The sequence below is a fragment of the Acanthopagrus latus genome, chromosome 15 (genome assembly GCF_904848185.1).
Source record: "Acanthopagrus latus isolate v.2019 chromosome 15, fAcaLat1.1, whole genome shotgun sequence".
NCBI classification, from domain to species: domain Eukaryota; kingdom Metazoa; phylum Chordata; class Actinopteri; order Spariformes; family Sparidae; genus Acanthopagrus; species Acanthopagrus latus.
In genome coordinates, this window is record NC_051053.1 from 7,300,827 (window position 1) to 7,322,208 (window position 21,382).

Below are 21,382 nucleotides of genomic sequence, written 5' to 3' on the forward strand. Positions count from 1 at the left end.
GAACAATAATCACAGCATCTGTTGCTGTCATCGCTCTTGGATATAAACATCATCAATCACCAGAGAAAGTGACATTATTTATTACAGCCCCATTTGTAAGATTATTGAGAGGACTTTATCTGACAGCCAAATCAAGTGCAGCACGCCGTGAAAGGAGGCTTCCTGGCAAACGGCTGCATTAAAAAGATACGTAACAACGCAACTAATTTCAATTAAGTGAGGACCTTTATGAGAAGGGGTGTGTGTAGTTTACGCCAACATGATGAATGGCGCCGTTGGATTGAAGATTAAAGTCTCAGATTGATGTAATAACGCGGCTGTTTTTAGAAGCCACGCGCTGCTGCCTGTTGTCTCTCCAGCCATCTCTCAGTTATCTAAGACACTGGCTGAGTCATAGTTACAGCGCAATGGGGATTTAGAAAGTGGTGGATATTAAGTGTAGAGGAGGTAAAAACACCCACTCCCGTCCTCTCTCTCTCACACCCTCTTGCCTCAGTCGACATAACTCCAGATTGTTTTGTGGAGGCGGTCTCTTTCCTTTATTTCTAAGGAAAGCAGGGAGCAAAGCTGGACCGGGCCCTCAGTGGAGCTCATACCTCCACCAAAACCCATCGGTCCCCTTTAATTTCATCATGTGAAATTCTACAGCCCTGTATCACGCTAAACTTTAAGCAACTCGTCGCTGCTTACCCATAATATAAGATCAGCTCTATGATCCGCATCAAATCATAACCGTAGCCTAAATATGCCAGATTTTTTTTTTCATCAAGATCTAGATTTATAAATCCGCACATATAGAAAAAAAAAATCTTGGGTCTGTCCCTTTATCCAGATCCACACCAAAAATGAACTGGGTCTGCTCTGGGCTGAGACCCATCCTCCATCTCCAGCGGAGGTAATGATGCCTGAGTCTTTTACATTTCTTGTACAGGGAACATATTGGCAGATATATTTACAGTCATCACTGTATCATTTATATTGTTTGCCAATAATGGTGCTGATGGTGATAAATATCCAGCGCAAAAGTTCAGCGCTTCCTTCCGATTATGACACGTGACCCTCCCCGGCAAATGTCAGATGGATCAGTCGACTAATAGGCCTCGTAACAAACCACTTATGAGGACTGATGGAATCTGACTCCTAATATTTGCGGCTGTTGAACTTTTCCTGACACTTTATATAAACTTATATATATATTATATATTGAAAACAATGGGAGGTTGGGAACTTGTGATGCATTCACATAATTCCACACTGCCTATGGATCAGGAAAACAACAGTCAGCCTAGCCAAAATAAGCTAATTTTGTTGTGTTGTGTATTTTTCAGCAACGATAAGTGACAGTGACTCCGATGGAGACGCACCCTGGTGTTGAAACATACTTTAACACAGTTTTATTGCCTAGTTCCTTGTGTTCTGACATTCTTCAGGCTAACGACATGTCTTAAACTTCTGCTCAGACGTTGAAGAAAAGTGATACATTTAATGATTTATTGTACAGGGAAGAGTAATAAAGGTAAACTATTAAATTAAATAGCAGCAGGCTTGGCTATATATTTGTTCATAATGGTGCGGAACAAAAGTTAAAGGTTTAATTTCCCTGTGCATGGACCCCTTTAATTAAAGCTGTATATCAGGCCTTTAAATTGGTTACTTAAGTAAAACTATAACTTGGGTGCCTAACCCCATGTTTTGTATTCACTCCTGTCTGTAGCTTCTTGGCCCAGCAAAGAAAATTGTGTGTGTGTGTGTGTGTCTGTGTGTGTGTGTGTGTGTGTGTGTGTGTGTGTGTGTGTGTGTGTGTGTGTGTGTGTGTGTACGCGTGTGCATGTGCGCGCCCCTATCTGTCTTCTGGCCCTCCATGTGCGCATGCTGGTTTATTTGCCATATGCCAAGGGCTCTTCGGAACAGAGGCACCATTATCCATTCATCAGGCCCCCAGCATCAATGTTTGCTGGTTTCCCTGATCTACAGTCTAATTTACACCTCAGACACCGGCTCTCCTCCCTCTCAAAACTCTTGTTGACATAAAACAGAAACCGCAGCTATAAATCTACAGCGGCTGCACTGTTGCCAAGACCCCCCGGTCAATATGTTCTTGTCTGTAAAATCAAAACTTTTGATAGTTACGATGCACTAAAAGATGGGAGAGAGGCGGGAGAGGAAGTGAACCTGTAATCCTTGACTGACATGTTAAAATTTGGGCATTTAGCACGCCCTCTTATCTTATCGCGAGGCTTAAATCTGAACAGTAGTGACAGTGATGGACAGTTAAGAGATAAAGAGGGCTTCATAAACAACCGCCGTAGTGAAAGACGCCACCGCAAGACCCGCCTCATCCCCCTCATTTACCCCTGCACTCAGCTTTTATGGTAGCAGAGCTGTAGGCCCCAGGTATCGATTGTGTGCCGAGGACTAATGGGCATGACAAACGCAGTGTGGGGAGACAGGGAGGAGAAGGAAGAGAAAATAGGAGGGAGAGCGAGTTAGAGAAGGGGTAAATGAGAAAGACAGATACATGAGTGGCCACTCTAAGTTCTCTCTTGTGCTTTGTTTTTTTTAATATCTTTTTTTTTTTAAGACAGAAAATAAGGGGAGAAACGAGTGACAATTGTGACACATAGGCGTACCCCAAACCCCCCCCCCCCCAGGCCCCTCATTTGATATGTATTGATGCTTTTTGCAATAAGATATATGTGATGATTTTCAGTATAGGGATTCTTTTTTTCTTTTTTTTAAGCCATAAATCAAGATCTGACATTGAAAAAACAATGTTTTTTCTTTTCACAGAAAAAGCCAAACTTTTTCCAAATGTGAAATATTGTTGTTTAAAGCCATGGAAGAACTTTGTATTGCTGCTGCTCCTACAAGGGACTTTAATTTCTTGCTAATTCTGGTGGCCACTGTGGACAAAAGATGACAAAGTCAACTTTGTTCCAGTGCCACACTGTACCACCAGGCAACCGAGCAGCTTCTTTTCCTTAAAAACCCTTGGTTCATCCTCGGCACGTTGCCGTGAAAATAGTTCTAATTCTATCACTCGTCCAATCCTGGGTAGGTCGGAATCCAGACTGGTGATCAGCGGAGAGAAAAACTACATTAATCACCCAGTAACAGTTAATCTTTTCCCTGATGGTCTTGTTAGCGTATGTAGGTCATACAGATGAATCGGTTGTAAAATTGAGACTAATTCATATCAAGTCAAAAGTTCCTTGTAGTACACTTAATTAGATTAAATTAGTTTTATTGTTATATGCAGCTGGGAATTCACAAAAAAGCGAGTCAATAAATGAATGTCCTGCGTAAATAATTCAAGGCTTCCATGCGTTTAATAATTTGGAGGATATGAAACATTTTGGACCATGGATCCAACATTTTGACTTGTCGGTGGAGGAAAAGGTAAAAACAAAATGTAATAACGATGATTCAGTGGGGTCGTCCCTGACATGGAGATAAGGTCTGACTCTGAAAATGAGGAGGAATAAAATTACAGTGCTACAAGGATTCCTGGAAAGGCAGCGAGTAAGACAGTCCGCAATCGCCCGAAAGCTCCTCAGGCCGAAAGTTTGAAAGAATGACTAAAGAGGCGTACAATCACACTGACAGACGGGGGCAGGAGGGGGAAGAAGTCGGACATTGATCCAGATCCAAGAGACCGTAGCGTCCCTTTCTCACGGAGCAGGGCTGCTACACAAATGAGTCTCAAGATAGCTGCCTTCCTCATCCGCTGATCCTTCTTACCTCCTCACTCGACCCCTACCTGATCAGGCCTGCTTCTGCCCACAGGAAATCATTACACCCATAGTGAAACTCTCCACCAATCTCCTCCGTCCCCCGAGCTCCACCTTCCTCCAATTAGGAGGTGTGCTGACTGATTGTTAGCCACTGCATCTCTGAACTCGCTCCACTTTAGTCCAAAGGTCTCTAGATTTTGCAGTGTTTAATGGCGGGGAGCTGATTAAGACTCCACAGCGCGTAAACCTATAGCCTATATGTGATGTGAATATCAACGTAGGCGCCGCTGGGCCTGGGAGACAGGTGTAAAGCTTTTTTCTTTTTTCTTTTTTTTTAAACGCTGTAGGGAAGTCTGTGACTCAAAGTGTTTCTGATAATGCCCAGCTAATGTGCGGTGATATAGAACCTTCTCTGCCATATGGCCTGTGGTTAACTCATAATGAATGTGCAGCGTAATGTTGGATGCCTACCCAGGGACCTAATTTATCAAGCAAAGGCCAACAGTGTCAAAGCCATTTCCTCGTGAGATGCGGCCACACAGCGAACGAATCAATGGGGCCGTACTGTGCGCGGTGTAGCCGTACCTACTCGTGTTACCCCCACCGTCCACGTGTGTGGGTGCTCGGGTCAAATAATAGTGGCAGGCATGTTCAGGCCTGCAGGGAGGGTAATCCAGGATGGCAGATCTCCTCGCGCTGGAAAATGGTGATTTAATGTATGTCCCTAAAAGGAATGTGTGGAAATTTCATGGTTTTGTATTGCAGCCATCTACATGCTGATGCTGAAGGCCAGCGCATGTAGGTTTGTCCAAATGAGCCTTGAAATGGTCTCTTATTCGGAGCTACAGTATCACAGCAATCTCTATGAATGTATGAATTACTGAAAGTCACTTTGGACAAAAGCGTCTGCTAAATGCCCTAAAATGTAAATGTAAGAAAGGAAATATTCTTGTGCCTTTATTTCCTTTTTAAACAGAAAAATACAGCCGTACGCCCTCTGAATTCAAGTTTCTTTCTTGTACTGTCTTGTTAACCCATTGTAAAAGATCTAATTCAAACTTGACAGCTCTCCTGTCAACACCTGCCATTGTTCTTGTCTCTGGAATCATAGTCCTGATTGGAGTCCCTGTAAACCAAATCCACAGTGGTGAACTCAGAATGTTTGTAAAGAAATTCAAAGGGCTCCAGCTGAAAGTCGTGATGTCCTTCTGGTGAATAGAGGTCGTCAGACTGGCCTCCATCGGTCTTGCAGGCCGTGTTCGGACCCAGGCACAACCAGTAAATGTATCTGATCAACATTCCAGTGGCCTTGTTAATTTTGAAACTGTTTTGAAACTATTTAAAGTTAGGCACTGAGACCCACCCGCTCTAAACGAACCCACAGAAGGGCTCTGCCTGTTTGAACCTGTCACGACTGTCGAATTACACCAAAAAAATGCATGTTTTCTCTGATGAACACGAGTTTAACAGAAATGCACAGTGCCAGCTCTACTGCAGCTATTCCCTGAGCCCACGTTGGCCAGGAGAACTCCACTCTCAGCCAAATTCTCAAACGAAGCAGACGCCAGATGTTGGAGCGGTCACACGGAGTTGCCAGAATGACAACAACTGTCCTTCCAGGGGGAGACAATAAGTCACCGGGCCAGAAGCAACCCCCTGCCTCCTCAACAGATTTTCACACCCCTGCCGGTCAAAGGAAAAATTGGGGGGCTGTCACTCAGAGCCTTTGTGGTTTGGATGTAGTGTAATTATCTTTTTTTGAAGCTTTCATGCACAGTCAGGGGGGAGAATGAGGAGTGTTGTGATGAATCCTCTCGTATAAATCTCCACAGGAAGCCGCAGGAAAGTGCACTTGAAGCTGGTAATGGCAGATGGACACTATAGCAAAGTCAGTTTATTACACCATGGGTGTTCGTGTCGTGGTTTTCAATTTCAGCATCACTCAAAAGTAAAATCAAAACTATGGGTGACAATATCTTGCAAAGGAAACTGCGCACAGCCAACTGTTAAGTACAGAGGGTCAAGCTTGAACAAAGTGGTGGGTGTTTATAACCGTCCTATCTTTGTTTTCTCTTCCAAACAAGTTTTGTTAAAGGTAATGGTGCTGTTCTTTTCAGCCACAGCCATGTTTCCACCGCAGGAGCTTTTCCCAGGCACTCGGAACCTCTGGAGGAACGGGTTTCCCCTGTAGGGACGGGGGTCGAAATTATAGCTTGTCCCAAAAGCGAGCATATACTGCAGATCAAAAATGACAGCAGCTTATTACGACCCATATTTACATTTGTTAGGCAGTGACCTGCAGTAATTATTGCAGCTGGAGAGGAGGAGGAGAGGAGAGGTGGTATGACGAGTGAAACGTCCATATAGAGGTCAGGATGAACGAGAAGTTGACAAGAAGTCGACGGTGATTATCGTGGTGAAGTTACATCAAGTATACATGTTAGGTAATGGAAGTTACACCATAGTGGAGTGATTTTATTTCCAAACCATGACGTCTTCCTAAACCTAACCACAGGGGTTATCTTGCCTAAACCTAAGCAAACTACGACCACTGTCTGGTACATGCATTGCTGTTACGCTTCACCAGTCATGTTGTTTTGGGAACGTTGATATATATCATTTCAGATGGATACTGACAATCTAATTATTCAGTCGTTATGAGGATGTGTCGCTAAATTAAGTTTCAGGGACTTTATATTAGTTCCTAAAAAGTCCCTGCGTGGGCTGTGGTGGCATTTTTCATTCCAGGCATTTCATTTCAGCCGGTTGCGGAGGAAAGCGTACGACAAGATGGGCCAAAAGTTCATTGTTGTATAGTACGATTGTATGTCAGTGGACTAATTCATTTCATTTAACTCAACTTAATGTAATCTTCGCCGGTCTTCAGACCACCAAAAGCTAGAACAATGGGCTGAACGAAGCATTTAGATTGTTGAATAGGACTTGAGTCTAAAGTTGCTGCACTCCCAAATCTTAGCATTACATTTGTACAACGTCATTATTACACATAGGAAGCATGGAGGAGAATGGATTGCCTGAATAAACTGACTGATCTCTCCACAGGTGTGGCTCATTACAGAAAGCTGGGAGAGCTCGCTTTAGAGTCCGCCTCATTTACATCCCCGAGCCTGATCTGATGGGAGCTGACTGTTGGTATTTATAATAATCTGTCTCCATAATGTTTGTTCGCCGGATCGGGCATAAAGCCGCGCCATATGCGGGCGTCTTAGAGCAGAGTACACCGTTCAATTAGCTGGAGCGGCGGCGACAGAGAGAGGGGAGGAGAGAGGAGACGGTGCGTGTCTATATGTGCCTGCGTGTGCCAGAGAAACAGATGTTGTTGTTCATGCGTCTCTCTCTCTGTGACATCGTTAACACCTATAAATGATTACAGCCACATAAAGGCAATCGGTGAAAGCACGCCGGCGGATTCAAATGCCACCGGGCTCTAATGACCCGGCGAGACATTACAATTTCACAGCTCATCGTCGCCCGAGGTCGTCGTCGCGCAACAGGCTCACTTGCAGGTTTCGCCGATTCTTTTCCCATGCGAGTGGGGCAAACTCAAGAGGAAACCCAACGGCAAGGCGCTCGGCACGTTTCGCAAACAAACATGTAAGCATGGAAGCATGGAAGCGCACGCGGCGCCCGTGTTTAGTGTCACTGATCGTGCTGAGATTGCTGTCAGATCCACCTCAGATTGCAGCCCACGGTGGGGGGACTTTCAAGTGACAGCATCAAGGCTCTCCTGGATACATCACCAGTTTAAATTGGGCCAAGGCTGGGGAGAGGATGCCGCGCGTGATCAAAGGCTACACTGATACCGCTCCGACTGCTCCGTGTTGTCGAGGGGGAGGCGGATGTTTTCAGAGACAAAAAGGGAGAAATTGCATCGGAGGGGTTTATCTCAACAGCAATTATACCTGATCCTGGGACGGGGAGACGGAAGCCGAGGGAGAGATAGGCGGGCGGACGCTGAGGCGGAGAGAGAAGAGAAGAGAAGGGGGGGGCGTGAATACTCAAAGGTGGAGGGAAGAACCTTGATACAATTCCAAGCTGATTAATGAAGAGGCAGTGAGGTGAAATGAGGAGGAAATCGAGGAGGAAGCTAAAGCCGAACCCTGTTCTTTGATCTTTGTGCACTGGAAGCTGCAGCAGGCACAGTGACTCACACCTGTTTCCATAGCTGTAAAACACAGTGCGTAGAGCGGCGCTACTGGGCTGGTTATGCTCCCTCGTCGCCATCGCAGGAGGAGGAAGGATGTGATGGCGGAGTATATATATGATACTTAAAACCGCCTGGATGCGGTGAAACAGTTCAGTGTAAGAACAGTGGTGGGGCCACCTTCTTTTATCCTCACATGACCAACCCCCTCTACTCCACCATCACAGCCAATGCCGCCTGCGTGTGGTCACACGCGGTACTACGCGTCAGCAGCTGACTTGTGTGCGTCTTTTATGAGGACAGCACCGATGAAGAGATGCTGAGACAGGAGACGAGCAGAGAGAGGCAGAGGGCTCCCAAAAACATCCCCCAATGAGCCAAGGGCCATGAATCCGATTAATAGTGTGATTCTGAGAGCTAATGCCATTTATGCTCAGAGTCGGGGTATGGATCGTTGAGATAAGAGCCTGGCGCTAAATGCGGAGGGACAGCCGATTGCAAATGGTGTGTTATCTAATCGGCTCATGAGGCACGGTATCTGTTATGACTGACGGGGGCCGCAGACATTTCAGCACTGCTGCCGTGACCTTTCATCAGGTTCATTTGAGGAGCTGTTTCCTTCATTGTAGGTTATTCACATTACAACCTTTTGTATCTGATCCAGTATGGATACCATGTGCACATAGTTCCCTTTCAGATTTTGGATGTCACCAATCCACGTACTGATCCACATTCCTTTATCTGATTGATTGACTTATTGATTTATTTATTGATTGGAGTACACACCTCAAAATCCCCTAATAACTTTTGAACTCACATATGGAAGTCTAACACTCGTGCACCTGTAGTTGAGAATGCATTGCTGAGCACTGGATTCTTATAATTTTTAACATTTTCAGCAAGAATGACATTGCAATTCCCCCCCACAAAACTGTTCGAATTTTATAACTGGTCATGAAAAGGCTAAACAAACTGAACAGGAATCAAAGTGCTCCATCGTCTCAAGTGTCTGTGTGGACTTTACCACACGACAGCCAGCTTGCACATTCTGCGCTTGTGTGAGATGAAATTAACAAAAACTCTGTACCACGTGGTGGGCGTGGAGTGGAGGTCACTCAAATAGGGAAATCAGAAGACTCAGGACTGCTGGCGAGCACTTCTAATGTAAAAAAAAAATGTGTGATAAAAAGCTCCAAATGGTGCAGGTGAAGAGGCGAGAAGCCACACTAAATGGGTGGAATCGTGGACACTACAGCGACAGGCTTGAGGGGATTTCCCTTTTCCATTTCTCTTCTAGTGCACTGATTCACTTTCATAGGAATGATCAGGGTCCTACCTCCCACACTGTGTCCAGTGACAAAACATCCTTCAATAGACCGCAGCGAAAAAAATTCCTTCCCTATTTACATGCTGCCACTGGATGTTGATAACACATCCTCGCCTCGCGTTGGGGATTTTAGCTTGTTCACCCAGGTCTCACATTTACATCAGGGCCGAGCCGAGCTAAGGAGATAAAACTTGGGTCTAAAAGGCTGATCTTATCCAGTGGAGGTGGGATTTTTGATCAGTTGATAAAGGGTTTATGACAGGAAGTAGTGGCGCTCAGAGCACTTTTATTGGCAGGGGCCGCCACAATCAAGAAAACTTGAAAGTTCCTAAATAAGATACTTGAATGGATTTCTGTATCTCTTCCGCTCTTTTAATTTGCTCTGTGTGGTTTAGCACAGCCCAGAATCGGACTGGGACTGAAGAAAAGTGACTCGGCGCCACTTCAGCTTTCTCGTTGTCAGGCATCAACTTTCTTCATTATGCCGATTTGACGGCGGAAGCGTTTCCAAAACGGCTGTCTCATTCAGCCTGTCATTGTTCAGTCATCTCTGCTGAAGATACAGCCAGTCACAGCTCATTTAGCCACGAGTCTGTTTTTTCTTCCTAATGAAGCGCTAGGCTTCCTCCTTCCCTCTCCGCACCATCTCTCCTCTCTGTGCTCGTGTACTGCCACTCCATGTGCTCGTACACATCCATTACACGGTCGATGTTGTAGGGACGCTGGCTGCTGAGATATATGCGCTTGGATGTCAGAGTACAACGTCGCTGCAAATTATTCACCACTTAAAGAACTCCATCAGTGTCAGAAATGAAGCTCTGCGGAGAAATAAATGTTGCTACGAGGCCATTGGAGTACTTTCAACCATTTAGAATCCAGGCGATAAACAGTTCCTCGCAAGGTTTCTGAAGAGCGGCACGGTAATTACATTTTCAGATTGTTTTCTTTATTTCAGTGGAGATTCTTGGCAAGTGTTCAATTTCTCTCTGTCGTTTTTAAGATACTTGAAAAGCCGGCGATTTAACTGGTGTCTAGTTTTAAAACGGCGCCACACTTAAGAGATTAAAACAGAAAATTAAAAGAGCGTACGCCCAATGTTTGATGCAATAATTATTCAAAATGAAATAACGATGTCAGTAATAATCCATATTCCCTTCATTCCTTCACTTCAGGTCTGATTTCTTTTCCTTGTGTGGGACAAAAAAAAAAAAAAAAAACAAACAACTGATGGATGACTTCACCTCCCACAGTGCTGTACAGCAAGTCAACACAGAGGAGAGCTGAAGGCAAAACGCTCCAGTGAAGTGACTTCCAGAGGCAACAGGAGGATGGCGAGAGAGAGCAGACTGACAGTAATGTCTGCCTGTTCTCGCAGGAGACAGGAGGCTGACAGGCGGCTGCAACTTTCATTTGACACGCGGATACAGAGAAGTAGCATCTCACTCAAACTCCAAACAGGCGGAGGGGCTGTCCTTCCTTTTTGTCACACAGGCACGCAGAGGTGTCTTTCTTCTAAATTGCGCTAGAATTAAAATAATTCTTTCCTGGGGGGGACGCAAAGCTGACAGCCTACCCGTCTTCCGCACCCTGAGCCGCGAAATCTCCCAGCCGTTGGTTTTTTCTTTACCGTATAACTCAAAAAGGAAATCTCCCCTGTCTCCAGCCTCCCTCTCGTCTCCAGACAAGCACTTTATCTTCCTGTCTGCAGGCGCGGCAGACTAAACACACTCTCTAACAGAGGGTGTTTTCTGTCCGAGGCATGCCTGTCTGGAGGCGGCAGGCTTGAATCTGCTGTTTGAATAGCATACAGCATCCGTGTACTTTATCAGCAATGACACAGAGACATAATGGGACGTGGACACGCGCACATATGTGATTTGGTAACCCGTCTGCCTGTGTTCTGGCACAACAATACTGACAGCCCACATAAATATATGACAGACAGAAAACAACCAGCTTTGAAAGAGAAGCTCATTCAAGGGATTGTTCAGAGAGGTGCTTTTTAAAAGAACAAACCAAGAAGACTGAATCTCTGAATCAAAATAAAAAAAAGGGCTTTACATACAGCTCTGGATACCTCAACGTGGGAAAATGTACTGTGAAACTGTTCAACCCCCTCTCAGTGGGCCCCGGCAGCCGCCAACAGGGGGTGACTGTGAGATTTAATGGGACGGCTTCAACCGTCCAGAAACAGTGAGGTACAACAGAAACAATGAAAGGCACGAGACCTAACGGACGAGTTTAGTTATCTGTGAGTTAGAGAGGACAGCAGCCTTGTGATGCCGGGTCTGGATCGCCATGTGATAGCCACTGATAAATAACAGTGCGTGTTGTTTGATGTTAGAGCAGGATCTGAGTCATGTGCACCAGGAAGAAGAAGCACCTCTGCCCTGGCGATCACTTCTCAGATATCTTTCATCAGGTTCGTCTGGACGTTGAGCTCTCGAGGCCCCCACATGCATTGATTGAAGATCAATACTGCCTCCTCCTGGATACGATGTGAACTCACAAACACGGCAAGACACCCGCAACCAAAATGACTTGTTTGCACTGATCCAGTGATCTAAACTTTGGAGGAGGACGGTGATGAGGGCATTTTTCTTTCATTTGTCAAACTGCGAAAGAAAAACACGATGCGTCAATCAGAGGGTTGAGCCACGGATCACTATGAGGCAGACAAACAGACAGCGGAACTGTCTGTCCTTGATTCGATTTAAGTTATTGGTATCACAAGCCTCGCCGCTAATCTATTTAGTATCATTAAACGTAGGAAAACTCTTCTTTATCATTGGTGCCCTCAGAGAGATTCCACAAAAAGAGCCAAACGGTTGGAGTTGGTTACGCTCTCTACGAAGGAAAGTAAATTGAACTGGCAACTTCCCAGATCTATTTGAGCGAATGTCACATAAAATCCAGCATATAATCTTAACTGGTGTGCGCCGCTGCCAGCCAGATGACAGACCGCGCATCCAAATGTCAGCACACTGCCATTTACAGCTTCACAGTGTGGGCTGGCTCGACAGTTGCTGACTTGAAAGTTGTTGAAAAGTTTACCAGGGCCTCCACAGTGGGCAGACGTCCACTTACACTGTGAGTCACCACAGAGCATTTCACGCCCGTTGTAATAAGTATAATTTTCCTATCAGAGATAAAACTGTCCTTTACTTCTCCATATGTCAGTTGGCCCCCGAGACGCCTGTCAGGCTTTTGCCCCCACACACACACACACACACGCTCATCCAAGCCGGACCAACCCTCCTGAAAACACATCCGTGGTGTGAGGCAAGCTGATCTGAGTGAGTCAGTTTCTCAGGTTGGTATTAACTCTGCGACTGACCAGCCACTCTTTTCACAGCCTCCTGCCAAAGCAAACAAGGATATACTGGAACGACTTCTCTGCTTCTAAGCTGGTTTCCATAGTTACACTGTGTGAGTTCGTTTTTTTTGGTTTTGTTTTTTTTTTTTTTTTAAAAAAAAGGTCGTTTAAAGTATGCTGTCAAAGCAGACGGGGGAAATTAGCAAAGCTCCTCATTTGCGCTTATCTTTAGATCTTGTTTTTTCGACTCACCTACTGCGACTTTCAGGCTGTTTTATAAGCGACGTTACTGCACACGTGCTTTGTCCGCTTCCATTTCAGTCGCCCTCCAACAACACCAGGAACCTAAGAATGAAACGAAAGGTGTGATTGTGTTGATGTCTGAAAACAGTTCAGTATCTTGCAATAGACAGATACACTTCAGCACTCACAGACACTTCCAAAAATTGCTAAAACTGTGATCCAGTATTGAATTTCTGTTGTTTTTTTGTTTTTTTTTCAGTTGTGGGAAACATGTGAAAGGCAAAGGTGTGTTGGCAAATGAAAGACAAGTCCCAACAAGATACGCTGAATGATTTCAATTTTGATTTTCAAAACAAAAGCAACACAGCTGACTTCAAAAACATCCTCATGAACTGATGGGATGAGCTTGTTCTAGACCCCATTTTGCCAATAGACATGTTTTCAAGGGAGAGATGCTGTTGCAGAAGTTGCGGGCATGTTTGGACTGGCAAGACGTTCTGAGGAACAGAGAGCGCCGTAAACATGCAGCCAAATCACAACAACCAGAGAGAAAAAACAGTAAAGTGATTCATAAAAGAGAACAAAAACATAGAGTTCTTCTGCTTTCTCAGGAGCTAAAAATACACACAATGTCCTCTGCTGCAACAACAGTTCTGGTGAAAGCACTGCAGATTCAGTGTTAATACAGAATTAGATAGCATATTGTGAACAATGTGAGTCAGTGTGAATTTTATTTGACCTTCTCATGTTTCAGGGATAAAACCCAGCTCCGATTACACAGACACGGTCATACCAGGAAGTTCATAATGTCCTCACAAAATGTTGTCAGGAGCTCAGATCAAATGATAACTATGGGATTCACTGACGAGCACTTGAATAAATCAACAAGACATTTATATGGCCTCATCCCTGTCAATCAGATGCAACTCGTCTCAGTTACAGATAGACGTGTGACTGCCTTTTTGATATATTTCTTATTTACTTTCTTTTGAAGGTAAGTTACTGTTTTCATTTTCACTACAAAGATTTGAGGATGTTTAACTCGGCTGACTGCAGACTGGCCTTACCCGCTTTCCTGACCTGCTGACTGAAGACCAACCTGCGGCCGAGGTTGCTCTTCTTCTCTGCTTCCACACAATCTTTGTGGGCCGGCGTGACGTCGCCCAGCTCCGCCTCTTTATGCAAAACCGCCCTCGGTATCCGGAAATTAACAATCCCGTGATGTCAGGGCAGTGCTAGCCTTCGTAGCGTCGGAATGACTTAAGTGCCTTCCTCGGCTCGGTCCTGAAAACTTTCCGGGCTGTTGCTGTCAGCTAACAGTGTACCTCCGCCGTCGTCCGCCGACATGGGGTTAACGGGTCTGAAGGCTGGCAGAAGGACGTGTCCTTCCGCACGGACGGGACGAAGCCTCTCGTAGGACCTAACAGGATGCCCCTCGGTTAGCCTCTCCGGAGCCTGAGGTCAGATTTCTGTGCCACACAAGCTAGCAGGCTTGTTCGAAGCTATTCCGAGTTATGGCGCGGCTGGTGTTGGAGCAACTGTCAGATTTTGGGGACTATACAGGCGGCAAAGAGCTGACCGAGATCTTCAAAGTGGCCAGCAACGAGCATAAAAATATCCTGCCAAGTGTTCGCCTGAGCCCAGATGGACGTCACATCCACGTTAACCTCCGCAAGCCTAAGGTCGGTCTTGTGACTTTTGACAAGTGTGACAGACCCCAGCTGACCCAGAGCCAGCAGAGGCTGGATTTGTGTCCGACACGTACCGTGCCAGTCGTGGATATTTTGTATCTGGACCACAACAACAACAGCAGCAGCAGAGGCGCGGCGGCGGTGGCCGTGGTTTATGAGGATGGGAAAGCTGAGTTCTGGAAATTCCGGGAGTGCAAAGCCGGCTGGCATCTCCTGCAGACGTCAGACTTGTGCAACAGCCCCCGAGCAAAAGTGGTGTCCGTCTGTGCCTGCTCCAATCTCATCATCTGGTGTGAGGAGAGGCCGGCCTCGGAGAGCTCCCCTGCCCTCAGCTCCACCAGGAACAAGCTGAGATACTGTGTCTGCAGACGGGACTTTGAGGTGGAGGAAGGGGCTGTCAGCCTGGGGGGAGTGAAAATCGCCCTGCACAATAATCCTAAATTCACCGTGGTCAGCTCGGGCGAGTACGTGCACCTCCTCCCTGACCTGAAAGCAAAGTCGCTGTTGAGCATCTCCAGTTTTTTCCTCTCCTGGTCCCCTCACCATGACTCCTTCACAGTCAGCACCGCATGTAAGAACACTCCCCTGAAGAGGCTGTCGGCCAAAGAATCCGACTTTAAGCGGTTGGTGACGGACTGTTTGGGATATTTATCGACTCTCGAGCCGCCCGAGATCTGCAGCGTCTCTCCTGCAGCCTGCGGAGGCCTGCTGCTGCTGCTCAGCACGGGCTGGGTGTGCCTTCTGGAGAAGGAAGGGGTGCTGCGACAGGTGTACAAACTGGCAGACAGCTGCTCGGTAAAATGCGGGGCGCACGCTAGCCTCTGCATGTATGAGGACACCCTGGCGCTGCTGGTGGGGCAGAACCTGCACTTGATCGACTTGAATTGCGGAAGAGAGCTGGAGAGGATCGCGCTGAAGAAAGAGGGGTTATTATTTACGAACCGGGCCGAAAGCTGCACCCCTCACCTGATCTCAGAGACTGGACTTTTTGTGGTCGTGAAGAAGGAGACGGACTCCAGAGACTGCAGTACTAAGGCAAGCACGGTGGACAGTCTTCATCCTGGAGCCCTCCTGGTGGAAGCTGTCTTCGAGGAGGCCTGTAAATACTACCAGCAGAGGAGCCTGAGCAGCACCCAGCTCACTGTGGACGCGCTGAAGAAAGGAGGCAGGTTCCAGGCTCCCATCTCTCTAGCCTCCATCCTCAGGAACTACCTCAACGTGGGGTCGTGGCAGAAAGGATCAGAGCTACCCCAGAATGGAGGAGCCGGTCGCACAGCGGGGCAGGACAAGCTAATGGGCTCCCTGGAGGCTGAGCTCAAGGCTCTGGTTTCTCTGGAGGAGGTGAAGGGGAGCTTGGTGAGGGGAAGCGCGAAAGAGGTGGAGGCGGTGTGCGAAGACCTGGTCGAGAAAGAGGTCACCAGGCTGCTGTCGTCCTCGGAGCTGGATAATGAGTCTCTGCTTTACCTCAACTCCATCTTCAGCCTGTTTCCCCACCAGATGTGGAGGGCAGTGCAGGCTGCCCTTCAGCTACACTACAACGGGGAGGGCTCTCTGTCCAGCAGGGCTCCCCCGGACGTGTGGAAAACCGTCCTCAGTCCTGCTGTGACAGCCAGCGCCCCGGCCTCCCTCCCTCTGACGAACGGCAGGCCGAAACACAATCACAGCCTCAAAGGCGATCACGTAACCAACTGCAGAGCCAAACCTACAAGCCCCTGTCCCTCAGCCGCCCTGCCTGTGTTTGAGCTCCTCTGCCGCTCAGTCTTTCACTTCCAGCCAAGCTGGTTGCCCAGGTTCCTCGAGCTCGCCCAGGAGCAGCAGGGCTCAGCCGGCCTGGGCCTGAGCCTGGCCTCATCCTCCTGGAGCTTCTCCAGCGGGCGAGGAGGGGAGGGCGGGGAGAACAACGTGCCGCTCTACAAACGAGCCCTGTGCGTCTTGTCCAGCCTGAGGCCGGACAGAGACCTGCACCAGGACTTGGAGGTGGAGCTGCTGCTGGTCAGCGGGCGGCCCAACGCCATCCTCCAGGCTCTGAGGATCCTCATGGCCAAGCAGCAGTGGGAGCGGGTCATGCAGGTGGCGCAGAAGTTCTGCAAGCAGAGTCCGCTGCTCAACAAGGAGATTTTCACCGTTCTGCTGTGCGAGGTGGCCCAGCACAGAGACCTGGACCCCTACCTGGAGCTGCTGTGGGTGCTGTGCCCAGAGGACCTGACTGTCACCACTATTCTCAACTTGGTGCTGAAAAACCTCCCCTCTCCGAACACACCGCCCTCATCCTCCTTCTCCATGTCCAGCACATCTCCCTCATCCCCTGCTCCCTTCGCGGACTCCCAGAGCAGCCAGCTGACCATCGGGCTGTTGAAACCTCTGCTGAGGAAAGTCCTTCAGAGGGAGACCAAACCCAGCCAGCGCTACGCTGACATCCTCCAGTCGCCGACGTTCCCGCCCCCCGCGCCTCCGCGGCAGCCTGTGGAGCAGCCCGGCACGGACTCAGCTCTGGGCGGCCATGTCGCACCCGAACAACAACAGTCGTCCACACACACATCTGTCCCACAAGCCAGGGTGACACTACCTGCAAACTCAGTGTGATTTATGAACAGACACTGAGCATGGAGAACAAGACACCCGTCTCACGAATCATTCCACACTGTGAAGCTGTGTGACAATCAGCTTAAAACAGAACAGCATCTTACCGGTACCATCAGTGTAATGCAGTATATTGTGATGTTTGACGGTGTTTTTAAAGCGAGTGGTAACGTCAGACAAAGTACGACTACTAGAAAACTATGAAATGACTACTGAAGATCTTACCAGTGTAAATACTGCAGGTGATTTTAAGTCTTAATGTGTATATAATGTATCTGCATTGTTATTTATCTCTTAAGCCTTTACTGCACATGGATGAGAACATCATCACCTAGACTTGCTTCAAATAAGCTTAGCCTTCATCAGAACATCAGCAGTAAATGATGTGATGTGTTAACACAGCATAGTGTCAAAAAAACAAAAGACAAAGCCACTAACTCCCTTTTTGGGGGTTTATCGTATCTGTTTGTAGAATACGTTTAGCCTTTAAAGTAGCTGAAGTCTAATTGTAGCCCAGTATAGCTGCCTTTAACTTGGTGCCGTCAGAGTGCTCATGCAGTAATCTATCCAGACAAGCAGGTCTTTGTGTTCAAATGTTTGTTTTAAGTGTGGTATGGTTTAGAAGAGGAGGAGGAGGAGGAGAAGAGTGAAGGGGGGTTCAAGGTTCCTTTACTGACTTTTCCATGTTGTACTTAACATATCACAGGTGCTTAAACATTAACCTGGTTTCCATGGGCTAAAACACCCCATATAATCTCGGTTAAACAAGCCCACAACAGTCGGCCTGTGCAGTTTCCTCCCTCCATTAGTTTTTTCCCCCCCTTTGCCCTGTCGTCCATTTGTGTCTCGAGACTCCATCTTGTCCACTGAGCTCCCTCACAGGACATTCCAGACCGAATAACCAGTAGAAGTGACTCACAGTTTGACTTTAAATTCAATTTCGGAGCTAATTCTGTTAGGGATTCAGAGCGCGGGTTGGGTGCGTTGTGACTAACATGGGTGCCCCTGCTGCTGCTGCTCACATAAGATCACCGTGCACGTCTTCCTTCATGGACCCAGTGAGGTTAATGTTATTAGAGATGTTAGGCCCTATGTATTCCTGTCCCCTGGTAGTTTTTCCCTCCATGCTCTGAAACTGATTGCACTTTTATTTATCAACCCCAGTCAGTATTGTTTGTACCACGCTTTTGTCATGTGTAGAGATGAATGTTTGCTGATAAGTGCTGTAAACAAAAGTGTATTTAAGTGCCTTCTGGCTTTTGTTAGTCAAAGAAAGTGTTTGTTTTTTTGTCTATGTGAATGTCGAATGCCCTCTCAAAACAAAATGTCATTCATTTTAGAACAATCAATGGGCGAATACTAGAATGATAACCCGATGCCCTGCGCAGGAAAGGGAGGCAGAGAAAGCGGGAGGCAGAGAGTCTCGTGACATGTCTTTGAGTGACAGTCAGACTCCAAAAATGCTGCGGGACAATCAGAGCGCCTTTCACAGAGCTCTTCATTTACAGGGCAGTGTCACATTCCTGCTGCGTCTCCCCAGCTCCACTCTTATATTCAGGAGAAAGAACTGGAGGTAGATCAGAGGACCAGCACAGTGTGTTATAGTGGCTAACAGTAAAACGCTGTTTTTATTGCAGTATGAAACTCTGCCGATTCCTCACTCTGGTCTGGTGTATTCATATTGTCACTACAAGCTCTGCACACTTGAACAAACATGACTGTGCAGTGCTCTGACTTTCGATTCGTGCTAGACAAGATTGAGTCCATCTGAGAGTCACTGGGAACTCCCTGACTTCCCCAGACAGGCTGCTCAGCCTGATGCCAACACTGTCCAGATGCTGAATATTAATTTGCCTCAAACTTTGCTTCTGGTTTCTGTTAACAAATAGGAATTCCTCCTGGACTTGCTCAGCAAAGTTCTGCTTCTGCATTGTTTACTTTGTTTATTTTTTCGGTGATGCTCTACTTTAAGCGATATTTGAAAAAAGAAAATGTATACGAGTATTTATGAATGGATGCTGTATGCTATTAAACTGAAGACAAAACTTCTGTTTGCTGTCCTGAGATTTACATGCTCAAAAGTACTCAGTATCTTGTAGAAGTTATCAACAAAATGGAACTGTCTCAAAGTATCTGATATTATATGTATTGAAAGGGACATCAGGTAGTTTCAAAGAAGAAATTCAAACTCAGAATTTTGATAATCACAATGTTGATGAGGTAATAATACATAACTGAAGAAAATAAGCTGTTCTCAGAGGAAAATTAGGTCATGAAAACAAACAGTGTGTGTATTTAGTTTGCTTAGCCATAAAATTTGGATTAAGATTTCTTTCCAAAAACTACATAGTATCATACTGTGTAGACATAGTATCGTAGTATAGTATGATGTTATGTAGTTTTTGGAGAGAAATCTTCCTGATACTGTATCAGGAATAATGATGATAGATAAATAAATAAAATGTAATCAACTATCAAAGTGACATGTGACATATCCACCATTCCGCAATTATCTGATTATTAAGATATCATGTTATTATTATTTAAATTATCAATGCAGTAGAGTAAAAGTCCCATACTTGGCACCAGAATGTAGTGGAGTGAAAGCACTGTAACAGAGTTGCAGAAAGTAGAAAGTAGCAGAAAATGATGGTAGGAATAATGTAAAGTATGTCAAATCTGTACTCAAGAAGAGTATTCATCCATCACATCCCACAGCTTTTAATGTTCAGTGTTTAGATCGAGGTCTTGATAGCTTGACCGTGTTGTGGCGTCTCATGGTGGACGGAAGCGCGGCTTCATTTAGTGGTGTTCCCAAACGTGTCATCGTCGCCTACCTGCCAAGTTCCCACACATAAGCTGCAGTTCTGGTTCGTTCAGCTCTATCAGCATATTCCATTCACACCGGCGCAACAACAGCAGGCCTGGCTGAGAGGCCACACACTGTTCAGTCTGAAAACAACTAAAGCGTCGAGGCCAGTGTACTCTTTATGGTTCGTTCATTGGGTTATTTACGGTGAGCTGAAAACCAGCGCTGATGTAAAAAAAAAGCTTAGCAGATCCGCTGCCCCCATTTCAGTTTCACCATAACCCTGCTGTGGACAAATCCACTTAAAGCTGCGGACTTGTACGTGTGTACGTGAAGGATTTGAGTGTGTGGAACGCACTCAGATGTTTCAGGGCCCATAGGAGGAATGTTCAGTGGTTGCCGAGTGAGCTGGATCAGAGGTCTCCTCTTAACTCTGACAGCAGCAACAGAAACACAGGTGGGACAGCGAGGGCGTGCGCGCCGCCTCTGGTTCTAGCAGCAAATAGGCAGTTTCCTCATAAGGGTGTGAGGGGCGTTATTGAGTAAGTGTATAGGTGGAAATTGCAGGGCAGTGAGTCCTGTGTCTCCAGCGTAAGAGGCGGAGGGTAATAGGAGGCTGACAAAACAGCAGAGAGCTGCAGAAACGGTCAGAACCCGATACCTCACATTCCTCAGCTCCCATCTCCGTTTCCCGCCCTCTCTCCCCTTCGCTCCGTGTCACACCTTTTGTTCACCGGATTGAGTTCCCCCTTTCATCCCGCCTCTCGTGTTACAAAGCATTGAGTCACTCCGGTGCTGTAACGCCATCGATTCACTTGTACTAATTATAGACGGCGCCCTGTAAACAATAATACATCAGAGCGGATGCCGGCAGGCGCGGGGCCTGTTCCTCTGTCCTCTGCTTGTCTCTGAGCAACCGACTGCACCCGGCACGAATGAACGCATCAGGAGAGCGGTAACTGCATTAAAGAACATTTTCATCACTTTGATTAATGGGGCTCTCAGGGTGGAGTTAATGTATATTAAAGGAAGGTTGGGAATTTTCTTACAGCGGAGCATCAGCAAAGTTTGTTGCAGCTCAAGATGCCACGTTAATGGAGTTTATAGATTTAATATAAATACCGCTGCTTCTGTTTTGCGCCCCATGATTGGACTTTAAATTAGTGTATGGATCATCAGCCTCGTTTTAAATTTGCGCTCTTCCCCCAAAGGCTGTGATTCCATTTCTATAGTTTGGGTCGTTGCAAATGCCATATAAAAAAAGATGGATTTGCGCTGTTCAAGGCCTCGCTCCACCGGGACAGAGGATGCTTTCAAAGGTGGAGGCACCTGCAAACGTGTTGACTGTTAGGCTACCTCATTGCTGTCACTGGGACAATGAGGGGTTTTCCAAAGCCTCATGCCAAGTCCTTTAAACCAAAGTCTGTCCACCAGCAGTTTTTCTAGATCTTAACATCTTATATATGTAAATTCATGTGTGCAGTGTCCCATGAGAAGGGACGCATGACACTGATTAT

The 21,382-nt window shown here is 46.6% G+C and overlaps 1 protein-coding gene across 1 annotated transcript; it reads left to right on the top strand.

Annotated features, from left to right (window-relative positions):
* The first annotated feature begins 13,897 nt into the window (after positions 1-13,897).
* LOC119033696 (Hermansky-Pudlak syndrome 6 protein) lies at positions 13,898-19,105 on the top strand. Its single transcript, XM_037124096.1, has one exon. It carries the CDS (start codon positions 14,300-14,302, stop codon positions 17,057-17,059), a length of 2,760 nt encoding a protein of 919 aa, XP_036979991.1. The 5' UTR covers positions 13,898-14,299; the 3' UTR covers positions 17,060-19,105.
* The last annotated feature ends 2,277 nt before the right edge of the window (positions 19,106-21,382 follow it).

Bases quoted from the DNA above. Each gene is read 5' to 3' on its own strand.
- LOC119033696 (XM_037124096.1), top strand. From the start codon at position 14,300: ATGGCGCGGCTGGTGTTGGAGCAACTGTCAGATTTTGGGGACTATACA.